This window comes from Lagenorhynchus albirostris, chromosome 3, assembly GCF_949774975.1.
Source record: "Lagenorhynchus albirostris chromosome 3, mLagAlb1.1, whole genome shotgun sequence".
Taxonomy (NCBI): domain Eukaryota; kingdom Metazoa; phylum Chordata; class Mammalia; order Artiodactyla; family Delphinidae; genus Lagenorhynchus; species Lagenorhynchus albirostris.
The window spans coordinates 51,780,190-51,799,718 of NC_083097.1; the positions used below are offsets into that span (position 1 = coordinate 51,780,190).

The following is a 19,529-nucleotide window of genomic DNA, read 5'->3' on the forward strand; positions in this document are numbered from 1 at the left end:
CAACAGTAGGAACCAAAAGAGAATAAAATATTATTTTCAAAACGTTGAGAGAAAGTAACTATCAACCTAACTAACTATTGTGAACTCAGCAAAACTATCTTTCAAAGTCTAAGGCAAAATAAAGACATTTCCAGATCAAAGATAGAGAAAGTTTACTACAGACTTTCTCTAAAGAAACTTCTAAAAATACACTTCAGGAAACAGGAAAATAATCCCTAATATGCAAGGCAGTATAGTGAAGAAAGGAACTGGTACATATGTAAATAAGTAAAAACAACAGTTATCTATATAAAAATTGCAATGATGATGATGATGGGGAAAGTGGTGATGGTGGCATTGTGGTGGTAGTGTCTAGTTTGTGCAATTAAAAAGAAATTAGAAATAGTAATACAGAACAATATCATAGAAGTCAAGAGGAGTGGTCATACCTAGATGTTTTAATGTTTTGATTTGTTCAGCAAAAAATAATACTGATTAGCTTTACTGTGTTAAGTATGCTTGATAAAATTTCAAGAGTAACCATTAAAAGCATAAAAATGAAATATATAACTTTCATACAAATAGAGGAGAGGGGGGAAATAAAAAATAAAAAGAAATAAGCAAACAACTCAATCAATACACTGTGGTGATGGTTGCACAACTCTGTGAATATACTAAAAACCATTGAACTGTATACTTTAAAAGGGTGAACTGTATGGTCTGTGGATAGTATCTAATAAAATTGTAACCAAAAAAACCCAATCCAGAAGAAGTAAGACAACTATGTTTTGGTTTCTTCTATAAATGCACTGATTTCTAAAACTGTGACTGATTACTGTAAGTGGCAAACATAACTGGTTTACAAAAAGCACAAAAACAGCACTGGTAGAAAAGAGAGCTTACTGACAGGAAAATGTATATTTGGTATACAAAAAACCCAAAGTTTAAAGTAAGAGTAGACAGATAACAAATACACTAAATGCAGGTATAAATCAAAATGCCAGTATGACTCAGAACAGTATTTGAAAAAAAATTTTGTCTTTAATTTAAAGCTATACTTCTAGAAAAAAAAAAGCATACGTTTTGAAAACAAGAAAACATAACTAATCAAAATTCTAATCACAATTAATATAAGAATTTTGATTACAAACTTCTCTTGTTTTAAGAAATTATTTATGAAAAAGGAGATGTAATATAACAAGTGTACTTAAGAAGCTCAAAAATCATGACTTGAAAGTCATTTTAATCATTGCCTCTATTCCCACTAGAAAGGTTCACTAAGCACACACTGAGAAAGTGTTATTATTTTTAGTCACCTTTCATTTACTAAATATTCAGACCCATGAATATAATCATTATTCGTCTACAAACTCTATGAAAAAGTAAAAGTACTTACATGCCAAAGGAAGAAAGCCAGAGCAGAGATATAGGGCTTCAAGTAGTACTTGCCTGAGAAGCACTGAAATGACTCAGTAGTTTACATGCTGCACCCAAGTTGGGTAGATAATATACTTGCTTTTTTCTGGAAGCTATTAACATATTTTACATATTTGAATTTTCCTGAGGACCCTGTGACACAGCAAAGTACCTTGCTACGTGGTAATCCTGATGACTTCCTAGAGAGTTTACCTGGCAGAAGTCCAAAGGGATGCTCAGTCTATATTGAATTGACACTTGTACAAAAAGTAGGAAATCAAAGCTTTCTTTCTAACTAGACTAAGGATCACAACCAAAATACTTAAGAAAAAAATTGAGAAAGTGAAGAATTGCCATGGGAAGGAACAGGGTCAATGGGCAATAAAAATAAATTTACTGTATACATTATATTTTTACCATTACACTACTGAAGGATTAATCATAACTAACCAACCCTAAGTAACAAGACAAAATTAAAATTAAATCACTAAATTGGGGCTATTTTAAAAGAAAGTCAATAAAATGGAAGGCTAGTAATACATTTGACATAGAAAAAATACACAGTAATTCTATTTGAATAATCAAGATTTTATAAACAAAATTAGAAACTGCTATTACATACTATGTATTCCAATCATGTCTGATTTTATAGGTAGTATTTTAAGAAAGTAGGTATTTTAACAACTGTTTACTCAACAATTAAGGTGTTACCATGGTACCTTCCATGAAGTCACAAAACTACACTTAATAATTTATCTTGAATTTTACAAATTTTGTCTATTCCACATACATCACTATCAATATCAGTTGATATATTAACTATCATATGATAGCTAACTTCAGCTATCATTATCAACATTAGTTCTATATTTCTGAATGATTTAAATAAATTATCTTTGCTAAAAGGAAATGGAAAATTAAAAATTAACCACCTTTGAAAAGACTGAGACGAGAGGCTGAAAACTGGGATTGGTTTGAAAATCTGTATGCAAAAGATTAGCTATTTCTACAAGTCTAGAAAATCGCCCTCCTTCACACCCCTAACCACCAGTTTTGTTCTCTGAAGAAATGAAACTAGAGAGGCTCAGTTTCAAGGATATCTTAGCCAGTGGCAGGCAAAGGTTAAAGCCCAACGCTGAAAAAACTGAGAGTGTGCTTACATCGAACCTTTCCACCCCGTCCCCCATCTTGCTTTCAGAACACTTGCAATTAGGCAGGAAACTGTTAGGTTATTTTCTGGAGAAACGGAATGGTCTCACAGAAAAGACCCATAGACACTGACACTTTTGCTCCCACGAAAAAAGTCACACCACTTGTAATCACCCTAAGGGAAAGCCTCCTCAACAAGCCCTACCCAATGTAAATATGGTTCCCAATTAGCATTTTTTCAATATGAACAGACAGCCAAGGGTGCTCAAAGAAAGAGAAAGCAAAAATAAACAGGGGAAAAAGAGTGACTGTGCTTGCACTTGTAGCAAATATTCTCATACAAACTAAACTCTTTACCACCTATTTTACTTACTAGTGTTTATTATTTGCATGTGCTGTTTCCTTTGCCTAAAACCCATGCCCTTGTCATGTCCTCCTCCAGTAGGCTAACTCTTCAACCTTTAGAACTTTTTTTTTTTTTTTTGCGGTACGCGGGCCTCTCACTGTTGTGGCCTCTCCCGTTGCGGAGCACAGGCTCCGGACGCGCAGGCTCAGCGGCCATGGCTCACGGGCCCAGCCGCTCCGCGGCATGTGGGATCTTCCCGGACCGGGGCACAAACCCGTGTCCGCTGCATCGGCAGGCAGACTCTCAACCCTGCACCACCAGGGAAGCCTCATCCTTCAGAACTTTTAAATCCAGTCACCTTATTAAAGAGGCTTTTCTACTACCTTACATAGTTTATCTCTATACATAGCACATACATTTGTTTGTTTACTTATTCATAATCTATTTCTCTCTGTCGAGTGAAAGCTAAGGGCTCAGACTTTTATCTTAGTCATTGTGATCCCAACAATTTACACACAGTAAGCACTCAATAAATGTTGAATATATGTTAATAAGTGTTGTTGAATGTCTCAGTGAATGAATAAATGCAGCTTTATGATATTCTTGGAAGAGATAACAATTTCTTTACATCTCAGGATTATTTTTAAATCACTTACCTATTTCTTTTTTCCAGTCTTTCCACTGCAGCCCTATAAAGCCCTATATAAATCTCTTAGTCTTTGCTTTCTCAATTATCCTTTATCAATAGTAAAATGTAGAAACAGTTTATTTTATGAAGGAACTTCTGAAAAGTTACTATATCATTTCAAGTGTATCTTTCAGGCACTTAAGCCCATTTGGAAACTTAAATCTAGAACTCCAGAGAAATGGACTGGTTGGCTGGATCCCCTAAATACATCATATACCTTTGCAAGAACTATAATTCATCTTCTTCTCTCTTAATAGTGTTTTTAAGAGCGTAGGTTCTGCTAACATAGCTCACAACATATGTAAACTATTAGGAACCAGGAACAAAGATATGGGAGATTAGCACACAAAAAATATCAATTCAAAGCAAGGAAACAGAGGAAATGCTTGAAAATTCTGTGAGAGTTGAACTTAATATATATTAATTTCCCAGGGTCAAGTTATTAATTTCTCAATATTAGTTTCCAAATTGGAACCTCTTTTGCTTTTTATGACAGCAAAAAATACTGTTATTGCCATTCAGGGACAACCTGAAATAAGAAAAGCTGCAGAAAGAGCAGGTTTAAAGGAAAGATTAGGAATTTGGTTTAGGACATGTGAAGTTTGAGATGCATGGAGATGTAAATTAGGCAACTCTCGATACACAAATACAGAGTTTAGGGGAGGGGTCTGGGCTGAAGATGTATATTTAAATATAAATGGTGCTTAATGGAATCTAAAAAAAAAAGAAAAGAAAAAAATGGTTCTGATGAACCTAGGGGCAGGACAGGAATAAAGACGCAGACATAGAGAATGGACTTGAGGATACCGGGAGGGGGAAGGGTAAGCGAAGAGAGAGAGTAGCACTGATATACATACACTACCAAATGTAAAATAGATAGCTAGTGGGAAGCAGCCGCATAGCACAGGGAGATCAGCTCGGTGCATTGTGACCACCTAAAGGGGTGGGATAGGGAGGGTGGGAGGGAGACGCAAGAGGGAGGAGATATGGGGATATACGTACATGTATAGCGGATTCACTTTGTTATAAAGCAGAAATTAACACACCATTGTAAAGCAATTATACTCCAATAAAGATGTTAAAAAAATAAACCTGTATAGATGTACCTAACCATATAGATGTTACTTAAAATTATGAAAATAAATGAGATCACTAAAAGTAAATGTAAGCTGAGAAGAGATTGTGAGAGAAATTGGTAAAAGACACAAACACTACTTTTTTCTTATTCTAGAAGGATGTTCCAAAGTTATTTCTATCAACATTTCTTTAACATTGGCTTATTTATTATTAAGGTGCTGAGAATTTATGAAATGAGAAAGATATCATTTACAGGGATGCTGATTTTTGATAAATTTGGGGGGAGTGGGGTAAGAAAGATAAAGCCAATTTAGTAAATATTGTCCCAAAAGAATCCAGTGTGAAAATTTAACCAAAAGAAGAGGAAGAACTCATCATAAATGTTTCCAAGTGGAGTTTCCCCCCCTTCTTTAAGCCCCAAATCTCCTTTTTCTCTTTCTCCTTTATCCTTTTACCTCACTCATCAAGAAGTCCTCATCTTCCAATACAAGAACTCAAAGATTTTTGGCTGGCATTCAATTCTTTGGGATAAGGAAAAAAAGAAAAGTGAAATGCTAATTCAAATGGTTCTAAAAAGCCTTTCTGAACGGGAGAGAAAAGAGGTACTGAATTTTTTCTACCCATTGTTCACTGCTTTGCATATATTAGCACTTAATCTCACACACACACACACACACACACACACACACACACACACACACACACAAAATCATCTATCCTTTAAACCCCTTCCAGGGACATTTTTTGAATTTGTTCATGTCACTTTTCTGCTTAAATTTCTCCAGCAACATCCACTATGTAAATAAAATAAAAGCTAAATTTTTTTTACTAGTTTTGTTGATTCTCTAAAAATAAAAGAAATAATGCTTTATGCATTACTCTGTAACTTTGTTGCCTTGCTTTATTTTATGTCATGAAGAATTTTCCATGTCCATATACTCTGGATTAGCATTGCATAGTACGGACATACTTGTACCTGTGTACAAAGAGAATTCCATTGTTTTTAATAATTAAAAAATAAACAGGACTTTCCTGGTGGCACAATGATTAAGAATCCGCCTACCAATGCAGGGGACAACGGGTTCGAGCCCTGGTCCGGGAAGATCCCACATGCCGCAGAGCAACTAAGCCCGTGTGCCACAACTGCTGAGCCCGTGTGCCACAACTACTGAAGCCCACGTGCCTAGAGCCCATGCTCCACAACAAGAGAAGCCACCACAATGAGAAGCCCGCGCACCACAACGAAGAGTAGCCCCTGCTCACTGCAACTAGGGAAAGCCCCTGAGCAGCAACAAAGACCCAACACAGCCAAAAAATTAAAAAATAAAATTAATTAATTAAAAAACAAAATAAATCAATTTAAATACTCATAAATAAGGCAAATATATACACAGCAGCATGACATATTATCAATTTAATAAATATAGCTTGAATGAATGAATCAGTGAATGAATTTCTACCTTCCCAACCTTACCTACATTTTCTACCATAAAAATACTGCACTTTAGTTACCCAAATGAACCTTTAGTTTCCCCAATTTTCTCTCTCACATTTTATATCATTGCACATGCAGTGCTTCTTTCTTGAACAAGCACCTATTATTTATCCAAATTCCTATTAAACTTTCAGGTCCCTGAAGAAATATTATACTTTCATGTAAAATTAGGTACTGCTTCTATGATTCCACTATACTTTGTCTTCTCAAAACCTGCTTGTACCTAACATACAGTTAATAATATCTCCAAATTATTACTGGGCCTCCCTACCAGGTACCTATTTAAAAGGATAATAAGAAGCCATCATGAACAACTTTGTCAATACATTCTACAATTTAGATGAAATACATTCTTGAAAGACTCAAACTACCAAAGCACACTGAATAAGATGACCTTAATAGCCCTATATCTCCTAAACACCTTGAATTGGTAGTTAAAAATCACCCCATAAAGAAAATTCCAGGTCCAGATAGCTTCATTTGTGAATTCTGTAAAACATTTATAGTGAAGTAATACCAATTCTACGTGAGTTTTTCCAGAAGACTGAAAAGGAGAAAATATTCTCTAACTCATTCTGTGAGGTTAACATTACCCCCCAATACCAAAATCGGACAAAGACATTATTAAAAAAAAAAACTACTGAACAATAGCCTTCATACATATAGATGCAAAAAACTATAAACAAAATTTTGGCAAGTCATATCTAATGATATATTAAAAGAATAATACATCATGACCAAATTGGGTTTATCTCAGAAATTCAAAGTTGAGGTAACATTCTAAACCAATCAATGCAATTCACTGTATTAAACTAAAAAACGAAAAACCATATATATGATCATCTCAATAGATGCAGAAAAAGCATTTGACAAAATCCAACATCCATTCTTGATAAAAATCCTCAGCAAACTAGGTATAGAAGGGAATTTTGTCAGCCTGATAAAGGGCATTTACAAAAACCCTAGAGCTAGCATCACATTTAATGATGAAAGATAGAATGCTTTCTCACTAAGATCAGGAACAAGACACTGATGTCTGCTATTGCCACCTTATTCCACATTGTACTAGAGGGTCTAGCAGTGAAATAAGCCAAGAAAGAAATGTCTTTTATGATTAAAAAGAAGAAGTAAAACTATCTTTAATCTCAAAACACATGATCATCTTTGTAGAAAATACCATTGGAATCTTTAAAAAGCGACTTAAAGTAATAAATAAACTTAGCACAGTTTTACAAAATCAACTGCATTTTTATATACTCGTGACGAACAATTAATAAGTTAATTTTTTTAAGTACCATTTACAATAACATCAAAAAAAGGACAAGAGGTGTGAAAACACTGAAAAGCACAAAAATTGCTGAGAAATTAAAAAAGACCTAAACAAATGGAGAGATATACCTTGGCTGTAGGTAGGAAGAATTCTCATTGTTAAGATGTCAATTCACGAGGTCCAGCCCAAACCCAAGAGGAGGGGATTACACAAAGTCCTGAACATCAGGAGGCAGAGATCATCGGGGGCCATCTTAGAAGACTGCCTACCATGGGTACCAATATTAGTAAAGTATCTCTGCATTAATTTTTGTTGAACACCCTTATAATTTCTCTAAAAGGACTCTGGAGCCAGACTACCTGGTTTAAATTCTGGGTCTTCTAATTAATGTTTAGCTTGCCAAACATTTAACTTCTTCATGCCTCAGTTTCCTCATCTATAAAATAGAGATAATAATAGAACCTATCTCATGCAGTTATTGTGAGGTTTAAATGATTAAATATAATTCTGAAAAGTACCAAGTATTTGGCACATAATAAACAACTGCACAAATACATCCATAAAAACAACATAAATATTTACTTACTATTTATTAAAGTTGTGTTGATTACAACACATCCTTCTTTGATTTAACTACTTAATGATGCCCATTACAAAAAAAGAACAGTTTTAGCCAAGATGTGTACAAATATAATTTACTAAATTGCATGTTATTTAGTCAACCTTAGGCATTGAAGGAAAAGTTATCTTCTTATTTGCATTTTTAAATCAAAGTTTAACAAGCAAACATATGTAATGCCTGGGATGACCATAATCCTGTTTTACCTGGTCCTCGTTTGTGCCTATTATCTAGGCAAAACTGCCAATGGTACACTCTTTCACTCTGAAAGTGTCCCAGACTGCACAAAAATTAAGGTCACTGAAGTGTGTCATAATCCTAGATTGGAATGGAAGCTGAATCTAGATAAACACATCTGCGTAAGGAGCAAACAAACCAGGGATGAAGAAAGAAAGAAAGAAAGAAAAACCTGAAAAAGGAGGAAGAAAGGTATAGGCAGTGGGGATAGGTAAGAATGGTAGAGCCAGAGTGGCAAGAGAATAATAAATGCTTCAAAATGTTCAAAACCAATACATCCACAACCCAAACTCAAGATTCCCCTGCTGCCTGTAAACCTAGCATATTCTTAAAAGCTCAGTAATACTTCATAAAAAATTTAACTGGCATTTCCTTAAGGATTAAAAAAAAATCCATAAATGAATACCAAAAAAATATTAAGGTACCACATTTAATTTCCTTTTCCTCTGTTTGTAATATATAATCATAAAGTCAATTTATAACTCTGAAATATTCTTCAAAATTTTTTTTAAAACTTGTTTAAATCCACACATTACAGGCCAAGTTTTAGCAAGAAACGATTTTTATAGCTATTTTTAATTTCCCACCTGAAAACATTAGTTGACTTTGGAAATTCTAATCCCTTTAAAATCCAGCAGCATCAAAGCAAATACTCATGATCCCGTAAGAGGATAAATATGTTCATTTTAATTAAAGACTAAATTATGTCTGTCACTTGGTGTGCAATTTTTGCATCTGTACTTTGAGTTGCATTTATATGTCCTATGCATTTCATTAATGAAAAATTGAAAATAAAGTACATTTTTTGAAGAATAGCCTATTAACAGAGATACTCTTAAAAGATCTGTATCTTGAATTTTCAAGAATTTAGGCTAATAAGAGGAAAGACGTCCTCGTATGTTCTACAACATGGATGAATCTTGAAAACACTATGCAAAGTAAAAGAAGCCAGTCACAAAAGACTGTATATTGTATGATTCCATTCATACAAAAAGTCTAAAAATAAGCAAAGCTATAGAGACAAAAAGTAGATTACAGAATTTAAGTTCTGTTTTCTCTTCTTAAATTCTGTTTCTAGAGTATCAAGTACAACCTATTAATCATTTCTTGACCTAATTATAGAGTGTCATAGTCCATTATTTTAAAAGAGTTAATAAATGTCAAGTTGATTTAGATGAGCACTAATAATTGTCAGATAAGCCTAATAGATCTAGACTATAGAAACAAGCAATGTAAGTTACTACCACTGATATTTTAACTAAAAACAGATCACAAAAATGGAAGATCAGTTTCAATAAAGCACCATTATTCAATAAAGCATCATATGGTCATATTTCGAAAAATGTATACATTATAGCACTAACTCTGGTATTCAGAACTAAAATGTCAGGTATAGTTGATACACTATAGAGAAGTAACCATTGTTTCTAAAGTGTATCACTTTAGGGCTTCCCTGGTGGTGGAGTGGTTAAGAATCCGACTGCAAACGTAGGGGACACGGGTTCAAGCCCTAGGCCAGGAAGATCCCACATGCTGTGGAGCAACTAAGCCCATGTGCCACAACTACTGAGCCTGAGCTCTAGAGCCCGCGAGCCACAACTACTGAAGCCCATGTGCCACAACTACTGAAGCCCACGTGCCGAGAGCCCGTGCTCCACAACGAGAAGCTACCGCAGTGAGAAGCCTGCGCACTGCAATGAAGAGTAGCCCCTGCTCAAAGCAACTAGAGAAAGCCGGCACGCAGCAAAGAAGACCCAACGCAGCCAAAATAAATAAATAATTTTATTTTTAAAAAAGTATATCACTTTAGAAAGTGACATGAAACTGCTCAATGATGTGGCAAAAATAGTAAGATTTAATAAAGCTAGGAGAATGATATCAGCAAGGTGGTGAAGTAGAAGATATCAACCTTCATCACCCAACAGAAAACAAAAATTAGATAGCAATCCACAAATGAAAGTAGCCCTGGGAGGGCTCAACAGTACGATTAAGAACCTACAGTAACATAGTAGGGCAAAAAATGGAGAATAACTGCATAGAAAGGATCACTGGGGAGATCAGCTTAGTGGAGATGTCTAAAGGCAACTAGGAACAAAGAGGAAGGGTGGGAACTATCAGCCACAAGCCTCAAGAGCCTTGACCACAGCTGTGGACTCGCCAAAGCTTTCACAGTGGAAGACACCGTAATGCTGGTTTTCACAAGCCCCAGCAGCCTGCTCCAGAGGATACCGGCAGTTTTTACCACCAAGGTGGCCAAAAGCTATTGCTGCCACAGATTCTGGGGAAGGAGATGTCACTGTGTCCGCCCCAAGAAGGAGCTGCTGTTGTGCTGGACTAGGAAAAGAACTTCCAGCACTCCCCAACCCTGAGCACATCCCAGACTCCAGAGTCATAGCTGCTCCACCTGTTCCACACTCCAGAGCCCCAATCTAGGGCCACTCTGTGGCATCCATGCTCCAGACTCCACCCTTGTCTCTGTTCCACACACTTCAAGCTAGCCAGCGCCTGGACCCAAGTGCCACTGTTGCTCTCTATGTACTCATGCTTCAGACTCCGTCTTCACGGCCACTTCACACATACCTGCAACTCATACATCACTGCTGCTGTGGTACAGCCAGCACACCAACCCAAGAGCTGCTGTCACTCTGCAAGCACTAGCACTCCAGTCCCCAGCTCCATGACTGCTCCACAGGTGCCCACACATCAGACACCAGCACTGGTGTAAGCTCTTCCAAGCTGGACCCAGCACCAAGAGAAATCCCCTGCACCATGACCTATGTGAGAAAAAGAGATCAGATGGTCTCCAGCAGCCTTTGCTGCTGGTGCAGACAAAAGCAGCCTTGGCTGTTGGGGACCCCTGAAATCTTCATCAATGCTAGCTCAGCTGATGAAGCTGCATGAAGACTACAGTGCTGGGCCTTCTCCAGAGCTAGAAATGCTTCAGCTTTAAGGATACATATAGACTGAAAGTGAAGGGATGGAAAAACATATAAAAGATATTTCATGCAAATGGAAACCAAGATAGAAAAGGGGTAGTTAAACTCATTATCAGACAAAATAGACTTTAAGTCAAAAGCTGAAAAAGAGATGAAGAAGGTCATGATATAATGATAAAGGGATCAATTCATCAAGAGTATATAACAATTGTAAATATATATGCACTCCAAAATCAGAGCACCTTAACGTATTAAGCAAATACTGGAAGATCAGAAGGCAGAAATAAGCAGCAATACAATAACAGTAAGGAACTTCAATACCTCAGTTTCAACAATGGACATACAGATCACTCAGACAGAAAATCAATAAGAAAATGTTGGACTTGAACTATATTTTAGACCAAACAGACATAACAGACATGTACAGAACACTGCATGCAACAGAAGCAGAATACACATTCTTCTCCGGCACATCAGGAACATTCTCCAGCCTAGATCATATAATAGGTCACAAAACAAGTGTCAACAAATTTGAGATTAAAATCATGAACACAATGGTATGAAACTAGATACCAACAACAGGAAAAAAAGCAGGAAATACATGGAAATTTTAAAACACACACTGCTGAACAAACAATGTACCAAAGAAGAAGTCAAAAGAATAATCAAAAACTATCTTGACACAAACAAAAATGGGAAAACAATGTACCAAAACTTATGGGATACAGCAAAAGCATATCTATGAGGGAAGTTTACAGCAATAAATGACTACATTAGAAAAAGGAAATATCTCAGACAAACAACCTAACTTTACAACTTACAGAAAATAGAAAAAGAAGAACAAACTAAGCCCAAAGTTAGTAGAAGGAAGGAAATAACAAAGGTCAGAACAGAAATAAATGAAATAGAGGTTAGAAAACCAATAGAAAAGATCAAGAAAACTAAGAGCTGGTTTTCCGAAAAAAAATAAACAAAATTGACAAACCTTTAGGTAAACTAAGAAAAAAAGAGAGAAGACTCAAATAAGTAAAATGAGTAATGAAAGAGGAGACATTAAAACTGATACCACATAAATACAAAGGATCATATGAGGCTACAGCCAACAATTATATACCAACAAATTGGATAACCTAGAAGAAATGGATAAACTATTCGAAACATACAACCTATCAACTGAATCATGAAGAAATAAAAAAACACATAGACCTATGATGAGTAAGGAGATTAAATCAGTAATCAAAAATCTCCCAAAAAAGAAAGTCCAGTACTAGATAGCTTCACTGGTGATGTCTACAGAATATTTAAAGAGGAATAATACCAATCCTTCTTAAACTCTTCCCAAATATTGAAGAGAAACGAACATTTCCAAAGTCATTTTAAGAGGCCAGCATTACTCCGATACCAAAGCCAAATAAGGATACTACAAGAAACAAAATTACAGGCCAATATCCCTGGTGAACATAGATGCAAAAGTCCTAAACAAAATACTAGCAAACCAAATGCAGCAGAGTTTTGAAAGGATAATACACAATGAAGTAGGATTCATCCCTAGGATGCAAGGATGGTTCTACATTCACAAATCAAAAAATCTGATACACCACATGAATAGAATAAAGGATAAAAATCATATGGTCATCTTAATAGCTGTAGAAAAAGTATTTGACAAAACTCAACAGCTGTTCATAATAAAAACTCTCAACAAATTAGGAATAGATGGAATACACCTCAACAAAACAAAGGCCATATATGACGAGCCCACAGCTAACATTATACTCAATGTTGAAAGTCTAAAAACTTTTCCTCTAAGATTAAGAAGAAGACAAGGATGCCCACTCTTTCCACTTTTATTCAATATAGTACTGGAAGTCCTAGCCAGAGCAATTAGGCAAGAAAAGGAAACAAAATGTATCCAAATTAGAAAGGAAGAAGTAAAATTCTCTGTTTGCAGATGACATAATCTTATATACAAAAAACCTAACAACCCTACCAAAAAACTGTTAGAACTAATAAATGAATTTACTAAAGTTGTAGCATACAAAATCAACATGCAAAAATCAGCTGCATTTTGATACACTAACAATGAGCTATCTAAAAGCAATCCCATTTACAATAGCATCAAAAACAATTAAATACTTAGGAATAAATTTAACCAAGGAGGTGAAAGATCTATACTGGAAACTATAAGATATTGATGAAAAAAATTGAAGACAAAACACCTAAATGGAAAGGTACTGCTTGTTCTTGGACTAGAAGAATTAATGTTGTTAAAATATCCATACTACCCAAAGCAATCTACAGATGCAATGAAATTCCTATTAAAATTCCAATGACATTTTTCACAGAAATAGAAAAAAAATCTTAAAATTCATATGGAACCACTAAAGATCTCAAATAGACAAAGCAATCTTGAGAAAGAAGAACAGAGCTGGTGTCATCACACATCCTGATGTCAAACTATATTATAAAGCTAAAGTAATCAAAATAGTATGGTACTGGCATAAAATCAGATATATAAACCAGTGGAACAGAATCAACAGCCCAAAAATAAACCCATGCATATATGACCAACTAATCTTTGACAAGGGCATCAAGAACATACAATGGGGGGAAAGAATAGTCTCTGAAATAGATGATGTTGGGAAAACTGGATATCCATATGCCAAAAAAATGAAATCAGACCCCTATCTCACACAACTCACAAAAATAAACTCAAATTGATTAAAAACTTAAATGTAGGATCTGAAACTAAAACTCCTAGAACAAAGCATAGATGAAAATCTCCTTGACATTGGTCTAAGCAATGATTTTTTAAATATGACACCAAAAGCACAGGCAACAAAACAAATATAAACAAGTGGGACTACATCAAACTGAAAAGCTCCTGCATGGTATAGGAAACAATCAACAAAATGAAAAGGTAGTGTAAGAAATGGGAGAAAATATGTGCAAACCATATATTTGATAAGGGATTAATACCTAAAATATATAAAAATTATACAACCCAAGAAAAACAAAAAAAAATTCCAATTTAAAAATGGGCAAAGGATTTAAACAGACATTTTTCCAGAGGTAACAAAAATGGCCAACAGGCACATGAAAAGGTGCTCAACATCACCAATCATCAGGGAAATGCAAATCAAAACCACAATGAGATATCACCTCAAACCTATTAGGATGTCTATTATCAAAAAGATAAGAGATGACAAATATATTGAGGATATGAAGAAAAGGGAACGCTTGTACACTGTTGGTGGGAATGTAAATTGGTACAGCCATTATGGAAGACAGTATAGAGGTTCCCTAAAAATTTTAAATAGAACTACTATATGACCCAGCAATCCCACTTCTGGGAATATACCCAAAGGAAGTGAAATTAGTAAATTAGTATCTTGAAGAGGTATCTGTACTCCACATTCACTGGGGCATTATTTACAATAGTCAAGATACGGAGACAACCTAAGTGACCATTAACAGATGAACAGATAAAGAAAAGGTGAAATGCATACACACACACACACACACACACACACACACACCCCTAGAGGAATATTAGTCAGTCATAAAAAAGAAAGAAATCTTGTCATCTGTGACAATGTGGATGAACCTGGAGGGCATTTTGCTATGTGAAACAAGCCAGATAGAGAAAGACAAATACTGTTTGATCTCAGTTACATGTGGACTCTTTAAAAAAAAAAAAATGTTGAACTCATAGAAACCAAGGATAGAATGGGCATTGCCCAGAGTTGGGGGTGGGGGTGGGGGGTAGAGTAAATGGGGAGATATTAGTCAAAGGGCACAAACTTTCAGCTATAAAATGAATAAATTCTGAGGATCTAAGGTACAGCATGGTGACTACACATAATATTATATGTATACTTGAAATTTGTTAAGAGAGTATAAGCATTCTCATCCAAAAAAGGAAAAAAAAAAAAAGATAACTATGAGATGGATATGTTAATTAACTTGATTACAGCAATCAGCTCACAATGTATATGTACATCAAATCATCACACTGTACACTTTAAATATACACAATTTTGTTTGTCAATTATAGCTCAGGGTTTTTTTGGTTTTAATTTTAATTTTTTTGTCTGCGCCTCACGGCTTGTGGGATCTTAGTTCCCTGGCCAGGGGCTGAACCCAGGCCCTCACAGTGAAAGCACAGAGTCCTAACCACTGGACCACCAGGGAATTCCCAGCCTCAGTTTTTTAAAAAAAGGTTAGATAAAGCTAACTGATATATAACAGATTTCACTATATATTATACATACATATATACTTACACATAAAAATAAACATAAATGTATATAAAAATTTAAAAATATATGTATATATTAATCATTTTTAATATGCTCTTTGGTCTTAATTCAATACTTTTGATACCAGATAAAATAACAAAATTTTATTTTTAAATTTTCTTTCTGTCTAGTTATGGTGATCTGATATCTTTGTACAGCAGTTTGTTTTAAAATTATATCAATAAAATAAAACAATAAAATATCATTTGCTAAGAGGAGGTAACATTTTGAGTTTTTATACTTTTTTCCAAAAGTAACTATGATTACCTAAGTAACTAGGTTCCAAATGGTTTTCTGCTTAAAACATTTAAATCCCTAGGACAAAATTTGGCCTATTAGAGATAAACATATCCATCAGTTTTTCTCTGGAATTCTTGATAAACACATTATATATTCTCCCTAGTGAGCTGACATTTCGAGCAAACATAAATCATGATCTTACCTCTAAATGGTGGAGTCACAACCCTGAACATGTTAATAAGTGAGTTACATGAAGCAATTTTCAAAGTTAATATAGAATTATCTATGGAATGCTCATAATTATTTTTACTAAAAGTAGAACTGTGATTTAAACATATGTTCAATTTCACAAATCCAAAATATATAAGGGAGAGTCAAGAACTGGTAAAACCCCCAACCAATAAAAACTTAAATATTAGAGATAATACTCAGATAGTCATCTCATTTAGGTAAGTCACTCTGTGGCCCTAATAATTCAAAGATAACTGTAGACTTTTAAGTAAGCTAAAAGTTAATTTGAGACTTCAATAACAATTCAAAAAGGCATTCTACACTGTCCCAAAGGGCATTTTTCTAACCTCCATTACATAACTAATCTAAAATGATATGAGGTATGAATTTTTTGTAGCACTGTTCTTTAAATCCTGAGATAGTTTCTAGTGCTATCTGAACATCAGGAGAAAAGTTTCAAAAGAAAATTTTGTGTTCAAATCTCAGACATCAAACAGGCACTCAAAGTAGCTTACAGAAGCAAAGAAGAGCTCTGCAGAGGATCAGAAAAATATCTGGGCCAATTCAGAGTTACAAGTCAGACAGTTGAATGTTGTAGCCAGTACAAAGAAAGGGTGGCTAACCGCCCAGATGTATTTCCCTACTCAAATACTTATAAATGTGCACTCTTAGTATAACTCCTGTCATTTGATGCAAAAGTTAAAAAGCCGGGAATTCCCTGGTAGTCCAGTGGTTAGGACTTGGCACTTTCACTGCAGGGGGGCCTGGGTTCAACCCCTGGTCAGGGAACTAAGATCCCGCAAACTGCGCAGCACGGTGCAGGGCAGCCAAATAAATAAATAAATTGGTTTAAAAACAAATGTTAAAAATCCAATGCAGACACAATAATAAAAATGTGAAGCATCAAGAGCCCACTGGGCATTGCCTTTTTTGCGGAGAGGTAGGGTTTTATAAATATAAGTACAGATGCCAATGCAAATATCTGTGATCATTCTGTTAAACATATATAACAGATATTTTCCTCTAGTAATTTCATTGAAACTAATCATATCATATATATTTTTACACAAAAGTTTCTATATTTGAACAATTCCTATTATATTTTTAACTCCTCAAATATATTTGGAAACCATTCCAGACCACAAGACCTGAGGAATTGCAGAATTTATCAGACTGACGTGTCAACACATATGAATAAAGAACCTTAAAATGTTGGTTTTATTCAGCAAGTATATCATAATCAAAGTTTTTTGGTTTACAATGTGAGGTAGATGAAGTCAATTAAAATAAGTGTAACTGTAAAAAAATAAATGAACTCAGAAACTTTAACTCTACAACTCAGTTAACAGGAACATTTTTCAAAAAGCTAAATTCACATTATCTTACTGGGTCTCAATATTCTGATCCTGTATACTTTATACTCCCCCTCCACAGAGTCTAATGTGGAGTCAATGGGCACACCACAGATGACGCATATGTTAAATACTGCCTTGCAAATTAAAAGAAATAATCCACTTAGCCAAGATAGAATAACGCTTCCATTTTGCTCATTTGTTTATTTGTTATTACTTGTTTTCATTTTTAAATACTAATAAGAGATCAAAAGAGAAGCATCTTTAAATGATTTAAGCATGGTTCTAACCAACCATGATTAGAGTATTAAAAAATTAAGACAGACAGCAAAGTATAATCAAAGAAGACAGGATCACCAGGGCTTGAGCCCTGCTCTTTCACTTAAATATTTTGAACTGGTCTCCTCATTTCTTACATGGGAAAAATAATAAGAATATCTACTTCACAGAATTTTTGTTGGAGAGTAAGGAGAAAATGGATCTGAATACAGTTTTATAAAACAGGAAAGAAATATATGAATTCACTGGGTTATCATCAAGTAATAATTTTGCCTGAGAGAAAAGCTATTCAACATATAGTATAGTAAATATGCTTCTTTATACCTCTTAATTTAAATATTTTAAATTAAATAAACATTCATCTAAGTAAACTGAGTAACCACCGATGTCTTCCTCCCTTTTAACAATTTGGAGGTAAGACTAATTAATATATTTTATATAACCAAGAGTGATGACCCATTTTTATGTTTAAAACAGATTTTTCTTATACTTTTCAATCTTGCTTTTAGCATATATTTTGTTCAATTAACAAAACATATATGTGCTTCCAGTTAAAATTTATGAATAGACCTTAGGAGAAGAAAAGATATATATTAAATTTCTAAGTCAACTCTAAATCTTTTCTCTTATTTGGTTCATTTAATGCAAACACAACAATACTGCAGTATATTCTTTCTCAGTGGTGAATAATAAATTACCATTTTGCTTTCTCTGTACTCATTACCTGAATGAGGCTTTAGATAGAACCAAATATAGTTACAATATCAAACACAATAATCAAAGGTAAAATACTTGCAACAAACCATACCTAGTAATAAGAACTGCATTATCGTGGTGGGCAATCCCATTTTCTGGAATGGTGTTTCCATCACTTTGGTGGGAGAGAATGGATTTCTGCCATTTACAGAAGCTATCGAGGGACTTGTCTGCATGGTGGTTTATCTCCAAGTTTGGCTGCAATACAACATGCATACCAGAAATGTTCCAAACAAATTACTAAGGTCAGTTGTTAAAACTTTTGAAGGCTAAAGTGGGACTATAATTAGAAGTAGTGGTTTCTAGGAATAACCTCTTGCCAATTTTTATCTCTGTAATATTTGACCTAGAATTAATTTAGTGTATTATTGAACAGACATTCTTTCCAGTTCCAGCTTTAATGATAATGTGAATATATGTGATTATCAGCCTACAAAACCAACCAAAACCACTTTATAAGGTCTGCCATGCAAATGCTCATCTTTATACTGAAACATATAGCTAACACACATACATATAGCTTTAACATGACATAAGAGGTATATTCTTGTAAACTCTTTCAAATTTGCTTAAAATATTAAATGCTTAGAGCTGAAAGTCATAGTCAACTAGAACTTTCTAAGAGGAACAATAATAAAATATATTATTCTTTAATACATAATTCTACAGTCTGTCTGTTAAGAGCTTTAGATTTATAAACTAACTCATTCTTACCTGATCTTCTGTGAGAACAATTAAACGGGCCACTATAATATTCACAACGTTTCCTAGGCTGGAATCACGGTAAAGTTTGGCAACCTGACCTCCAGAAAATAAGAAAAGACACAAAGTCAGACAAAAATCATAAGGTGATTGTTTGATTTTATTTTTAAAGTGGTAAAACAATTTTTCATCCATTTAACCACTGCTTATATAAAAAGATTCTTTTATCCCATACCACTTAGAACTCTACCCTCAAGATGCCTTGGTAAAAGATTTGTTATACAAGTCTACTTCAAGAAAAATTGTCTCCTAAAGGTGAATTACAACATAGTAATTAATTAAGAGGGTGAGCTGATCTAAATGAACAATAAGGTCACCTTTAAATTTATTTTCTATGGAACTGAGAAAGTAATAGATCGATTCTTTCTAACTTTTGATGAGTTAATTCTCAAAATCATT

At 34.5% G+C, this 19,529-nt stretch overlaps 1 protein-coding gene across 1 annotated transcript in view; it reads right to left on the reverse strand.

The window, feature by feature from the left end:
* ADAMTS6 (ADAM metallopeptidase with thrombospondin type 1 motif 6) overlaps positions 1-19,529 on the reverse strand; it is a 266,740-nt gene that overhangs the window by 228,496 nt on the left and 18,715 nt on the right. Inside the window, exons 5-6 of the mRNA XM_060143008.1 lie at positions 19,083-19,166; positions 18,421-18,566 (exon numbers count right to left, since the gene is read on the reverse strand). Coding sequence (XP_059998991.1) covers positions 18,421-18,566; positions 19,083-19,166 — 230 coding nt within the window. The remainder of the gene's footprint in view (positions 1-18,420; positions 18,567-19,082; positions 19,167-19,529) is intronic.